A 6733-nucleotide genomic window follows, 5' to 3' on the forward strand; every position below is an offset into this window, starting at 1 on the left:
TGTGTGTGTGTGTGTGTGTGTGTGTGTGTGTGTGTGTGTGTGTGATGGCATGTTTGAGGAGACTTAGTATGTATGCACGGCTAATTCTTGAGAATGCGGGGGCAGCAGAAACTGGCAGTGACTTTGCATTGTCTCCCACTATGGGGAGTGTTCGAAGGGTTGGAACGATACTAACAATGCTGCCTGAGTGTTTTGGAAAAGATGTCTCCATCATCCAAAAATCTTGTCAAAAATTAGGATGACATTATCAATCCCAGGAAGCAATAATGATCCACTTCCCAAAGAGTAGTTTTTTTTTTTCTTTTCAATTTTGACCTGAATGCAAGTACATGTTATCACGAGTTGCCGAGACAACGATACAGCAGAGGATTCCTACAAATGTTTGAAGATGACCAAATATCGTGCCAACCCAACAACAAACACTTTCTTTTCGTTTTAGTTTGGTCCGCTATGTTGCATTTCGACATTCTTTTGACAGTCATAGCCTCATGTTGTGACAGAGACTGATGACTCACCAAACCCTTCTAGCTTGCCCTCAAACTCACTCACCGTGTCCCAATGACACGAACCTACGGTAACTTTCTTTCCAGCATTTCTTGATACAGTTTCACAGCCATTTGGGGATAAATACTGTATATGTCACATTGTCAGAATACTCTGAAGGATGTGCGGTTTGAAACTTGCTGGTGTCAGAGTACCATTGTGCCTTTTAATCTGGCTATTTAAATTCTGAATACAAACCCGATTAAGGCTAACTCAAGGCTTTTGCAGATTTATTGGGACAGGGTTGAGCCCCACACACATTTGCACCAATCGGTACAGTTCACGTCAGTATGGCGCGGTTTGGATCTGTAAACCCTGATCAAGGCGATTGCTGCATCCGCCACACGCTTGACGTGACCTCATGGTAGCGTGACATAGTGTAACCTGCCAACAAATGTAACAAAGAAACCCTTGCGGTAACTTGTCTTTTTTTTGGGGGGGGGGGGGTATTTGATGTTCTTTCCATTCAATTTTCTCTCATCCAATCACCAACCCTAATTGTCTTTTGGGTTGGTCTACTTACAAATGATGGTTTAAAAAGTGGTACTGGACAACTCTGTTGCACAGTCACATAGTTGGTAGCCCCCAAAATGGAACCAATCTGAACTGAGCTGTACTGATCGGTGGAAGGAAAGCCTTAGATCTTTGACGAGAAACACTCCTGCTCCCTCCCCATCACCACCCCATACTGCCTGGCTGTGCCTGCATGGTGTTAGTCTTTCTCTTGTGTTGCCCCTGTCGTCCCTCCAGGTTATGGGCTGGTTCAGGAGGAGCTGCTGTCTCCGGCCTCCATGCAATACAGTTTGCCTTCTCCTCTTGGTGCAGAGCCCTACTGGCAGGAAGTGTCCAGTCTGGAGTGCGCCCCCATCGCCGCCACAGAAGAAGACACTTTGATGGAGATGTCGGACGTCCATGTGTGGCCAACGGGGGTCAGCCCCTCGCTGGTTACGGTGGAAGACTCTTCTTTGGATGGCAGCAGCCGAGCGGACGACTCGGAAGGCGCCACGCTCTCCCTTCCGTGCAGTTTGGGCCGCCCGAGCAGCGGAGCGAGCGGGGCGAGCGGCTCCCTCATGGAGCTGGAGGAGGAAGAGGAGGAGGAGGAGGAGGAAGGGGAGGTTGAGGAGGAGGAGGCGCCACTGGAGCCAGTGGGCGCGCTGGCGGAAAGGGACCGGGTCAGAGCCAGTGGCGCCGTTCCCAAGGTCAACTTGAATGGCCAGCTGGGAGGTCAGAGGTCGGACGGGAGGAGAGGGGAAGCTCCCGCGGGGGGAGGGGGAGCCAAAAGAGGAGGGGCAGGGCTTGGTTCAGTGGAAGGCATTTGTGTTGTTACAGGCCAGCAGATGTACGCCCACCCTGAGGTGTCTCCGTTGAGTCGAGTGGGCGAGCACAATGGAGACAACCGGTATGTCACTTCTTACTCTGACCCCTTTCACACTGCCTTTGCAGAAAATTGCAGCATCGGGGGCACACTGGCACAATCTGCGCAGAAACCATCGGGGCAGGACATTCCTGTGTGCTTTCACACAGCTGACTTGGCAAACGGTGATTCAGTTCTGTGAATTTATGGTACTACAAGGATTTTGCTAGTACTACTTTATATAGTCATTTTTTTCTCGCGTGTTGCCATTTTCGAATGCTGAGAAACTGTCCGGTTTGTCCTCATTGGAGTCAAAGGTGAAGTGGCGCCAGTTCCTTCTTAAAACAAATGATTATTTTTACTAAGATAGAAATGAAATGAGCTTTTTCCTTGCCAATTGCCCCATGTTTTTGTGATTTAGTAAAATAGTGCAGGTGGCACTTTCTTGATCAAAAAGCAGAAGTCCCACTTTTTTTTTTTTTTTTTGCATCTTCTTTGTGATCATCGATAGGTGGATGGTTGTCAGTCCCAGATTGTAATTTGTCTCGTTCTACCTAGTTCCTTTGTTTGGTGCACAGTGCATGTTCTGGAGATATGGGAGCAAGATGGATTAGATTGAGAAGCCCTCCGTAAGCACCGAGTGAACACAGGATGGCCTCTCAGCCAAAATACATCACCCCCAATTCTTATCAGTAACTTCTACACAGGACCGGGTTGGGAGAGGGGGGAAACAATCAATCCTAAATAGGCAGTGTGAATGGGCCTCATAGACTTACTCCAAATATCTCTTCATCCACTACTCACTTTCTTTTACTCTCTTCCAATGTTAGGTTGGTTGGGGGCGGAGCTTTTCAACCTTACCTACCTGACAAGGATTCCTTGCAGGGCTGGGTGGGCTCAGTATCAACGGGACGGAACAAGAGTGCGCCAGGCCTGCACGCCGCCCAGGAGGCTCTGCTGACTCCGGTGTGTGACACAGCTTACTCACAGGTGCTGCGTGAGCACCTCCTGCGGGGCAAGGGGCTGGGCTTCTCTTACCGGCAGACAGGGGAGCGTGCGTGGGAACAGGAGTGGAGGCGGGGCAAGGTCAGGTTGAGGCCGACGAGCCGCCGTTTTTTTTTGGAGTGGGAACATCCGATCCATGTTTGTTTGCTTTTTTTTTTTTTGGTTTGTTTGTACTTTTTTTTTTTAACCCTTTCATGCACCCTCTAACCTTCTAACATGATAAGCCGTCCACTGTAGTGACCGCTGTCCCTGAAAGGGTTAAAAGGAGGTGATGAGAAGCCAGCCATGTAGTTAGATACTGTTGTGTTCAAATTAACAGCAGTTTGTTTTGAAAAGTGAGTGAATTATATGGGAATGTTTCTCATGCTATGCTTTTGGGCCGATTTATGCCATACCAGGAGTCATGGATCAGTTTAAATACTTGAGGAGGTTGCGTTGCCTTATGTCATAGAGCAGGGATCCCAGGTCCGGTCCTCGAGAGCCCCTTTCCAGTCTGTTTGGTGGAGAAGGGAGATGTTTGAAACAGGTCGGATAGCGGCTCTCGAGGACCACACTTGGGCACCCCTGATTTTGAGGAAATGCTCCTCAAAAGAATCAATTCTTGGATTGGCCTCGGTGACAGGATTTTTGTTTTCATGTTATCCCATAACTTCAGTCATAAAACTGACTTGAATAACTTCTTGTCACTGGCATTCAAACCATTTTCCAGTTATTTTTTTGTAGAGCTTTAACTTGCATATTTTATAATTATTAAAAATTAAATACATTTTGCAGATGATCTGAATACTATTTTTTTTTCACCTTGTGAAAAAAAAGACACTTTTCTCAAAATGTGAATATAAATACTCACCGAGTTGTTCAGGTGAGGCAGACAACCTCAAAATATTTTTAGCTTGGAGGCACATACTGTACGATGGATCAAGTTGAACCCTGAAAAAGTTCAATTCATGGTAGTTACTGAAATCAAATAATCGCCCAACCCTACTAGTATGTATTTTCAATATAACTGAATATGACGCATTGAGCATTACTCACTTAAAAAAAAACAACAACAAAACACTGCTATTATTCTCAACACAGCAGTATGTGATCATATGTGATCATCAATAACTTGAGTCTCATTGAACAGTTCTCATCAAAATGGGTCATTTTGATGACGCCACGGTCAGAAAAATGTGTTGTGAGGCTCAACACATGGGTAAAAGTCTGCCATTTTCTTCCTATCCAGACATCTCAAATGACCGTTTCTTGTTGCCTAAAAAGACATTTCTGTATTCATAGCTGAAATATTGTCTTCATGCAGAGAGAGGAGAAAGACGACTATGCTGCTGACGAACGCGGGAGCACTCTCAATCGAAAGGTGAGTGGAATTATATGCGTCAAAATCATACACTGTCATATTAAAGGGGAAGTCAACCCAAAACTTTTCTTTCCAATAATATGTTCGATGCAGTCCCCTTGGTCTAAAAATGTGAAAAAGTGATGACTTCCAAATCGAAACAAGAACCCACATGTCAAAACATGACATCTTTGACAGTTGCTTGAGACATACCAGTACATGCAGTATATATACAGAGAGACTTCAACTGAAACGGGGCCAAATTTTAACACTAATAATGCCCACTAAGCATGAAAATAAATCAACCGCAGCAACATATATTCTGCGTACTTACAGACGTTGCGTCTTGATGGTCATATGAGAGGATGCAAAAGCATCCAACTCATACAGAATCACATTCTTTTTAGCCGTGCACGTTCCCTTCCTGACCAAACCTACGTACCGAACAGGTGCACTGTGGGACGGCGGCACACCGCGAGCTCGTTTCTTGCTCCGGTTCCACATAGACACTTCAACACGTTAACAGGAGTGTTGTTTCCGTCCCTCCTCCCTCCCTCCTTGCTCCAGGTGGGGGCGGATGTGAGAAGGGCCGCTCAGTCGGTGCAGCGCACCAGTCTTCGGAGGGTTAAACACTGAAACACAACACACACAACCTGGTCCACGAGGTACGCGATTCCCTCCACACAAGCACTGATTCCCAGTGCAGCGCTTGGAAAAAACCTTACCGGAGCAGCACCTTAATGTTCTTTTTAATACACATCATTACATGCCGTGGAAGTGACGCCTTGTTTGCAGAACAATGGTACCTTGATTTATGAATGATGGATGAAAATCCATTGAATAGCAATTAAAAATGCATTCATGCCCTGAAAAGGCACCATTTCTTTCGTGATATATTGTTGGTGAGAGTCAAGCTATTTGATTGTCATGACCAACAGATGTCAGTAGATGGCAGTATTGCATCACTTTGGATTTGATATCAACACAAGCTTTTAAACTGAGGTTTAAGGTGAATCTCATTTTATCAATTCTGAGGGAGAGAAATACCAACACAGAAGCTGGACAAATTTAGGAACTCACACTTTAACAGTCTATCACTGGCACTGGGCTGAATCTTTGTACGTCCAAACTCACCACTTACCAGGAGACAAAGAAAAGAGCAAGCCATTTTCAACAACTAACATTACTCAGTAATTTTGTAAAAATGGCACATACACATGTAAACGGACCAGTAATATAGATTTGTGGGAAAAAAATTGACATAGGAAGTTTCGACCTGGCTTCAGCAATATAAGGGATACAGTACCTGTATATGTTTGCGATAATGTAATTGGGATTTTTTTTTTTTTTTTTTTTACTCAGTATTGCGATTGTGATTTATTACTGTATGTGATTAGGTTTTCGGGTCCACTTCCCATGTATATTTAAACAAACAATAAATTAATCTGTATTACAATATCAGATGTATTATATAAAAAGGTTTTGTTTTCTTGACTGCATGTCCGCCTCACAGTGCAGAGGTGCAGAGTTCGGTTCCGGCTATGGACTCCTTGTGTGGAATTTTCATGTTCTCTTCGTGCCTCCGTGGGTTTTCTGCGGGTACTCTGGTTTCCTCCCACATTCCAAAAACATGCATGGCAGGTTAATGGAACACTCTAAATTGTCCCCAGGTGTGATTGGGAGCGTGAATGGTTCTTCTATGTGTGCCCTGTGATTGGCTGACAACCAGTTCAGGGTGTACCCCACCTCCAGCACACCCACAACACTCATAAGGATAAGCGGTAATATATATATATATATATATATATAAAATATACACACACACACACACGCACACACACCGGTATATTAGAAAACAAATAAGGCCTATCCACCGACCAAAATGAAGCTGAGCTCATATATGTTTTATTCCTGATTGCAGATTTTGCGATTTGAGAATTGCATTCTCCTACGTTGCAATGTCAGTTTGAAGATTGAGTTGTTGAGCACTACTCGTAAGTCAAGGTACCTCTTTGCTTTGGCAGGGACCAAATCTATTTCTGCTTCATTGTGTGTCTGCTAGGACAAGAGAGCCACTGCCAAAGCTTCCTCTACAAAACCACATCCGGAACGCAAAGGAAAGTGAGCGACGGGACAGAGTCTACCAAAATGACAAACATGGAATTGCCCTCAACATGTGACATACTTCCAGAGGAAAGAAAAAAGTGTTCAAGAGCTCGACGTGTAGTTTTATATCATTTGTAAAGTCTCACTAAAACGAAAGCATGAGCATTTTTTTTCTACAAAACAATCCAAAAAAAAAAAAAAAAACAACACAAATGTCACTGAACTACGACAACAAAAAGTGCTTCCTGTGAACTGTAACTGCATGATGACTGCTGGTGCATGACTTCCACCTTTTGAACTGTCATTATCGACAAGCTGAAGAGGGCCAGCCTATGCTTAGGTCCTGTGACCTTTTAAAGACTCAATTGGCCCGCACAGGTTGACCC

At 44.6% G+C, this 6733-nt stretch overlaps 1 protein-coding gene across 1 annotated transcript in view; it reads left to right on the forward strand.

Annotated features, from left to right (window-relative positions):
• The window catches only part of LOC109508076 (ankyrin-1-like), a 52682-nt gene extending 46291 nt beyond the window's left edge, over positions 1–6391 (forward strand). The window contains exons 34-38 of the mRNA XM_019857912.1: positions 1294–1942; positions 2728–2863; positions 4206–4262; positions 4809–4906; positions 6304–6391. Coding sequence (XP_019713471.1) covers positions 1294–1942; positions 2728–2863; positions 4206–4262; positions 4809–4877 — 911 coding nt within the window. The 3' untranslated portion in view covers positions 4878–4906; positions 6304–6391. The remainder of the gene's footprint in view (positions 1–1293; positions 1943–2727; positions 2864–4205; positions 4263–4808; positions 4907–6303) is intronic.
• The last annotated feature ends 342 nt before the right edge of the window (positions 6392–6733 follow it).

This window comes from Hippocampus comes, unplaced genomic scaffold (assembly GCF_001891065.2).
Source record: "Hippocampus comes isolate QL1 unplaced genomic scaffold, H_comes_QL1_v1.1 scaffold162, whole genome shotgun sequence".
Lineage (NCBI taxonomy): Eukaryota > Metazoa > Chordata > Actinopteri > Syngnathiformes > Syngnathidae > Hippocampus > Hippocampus comes.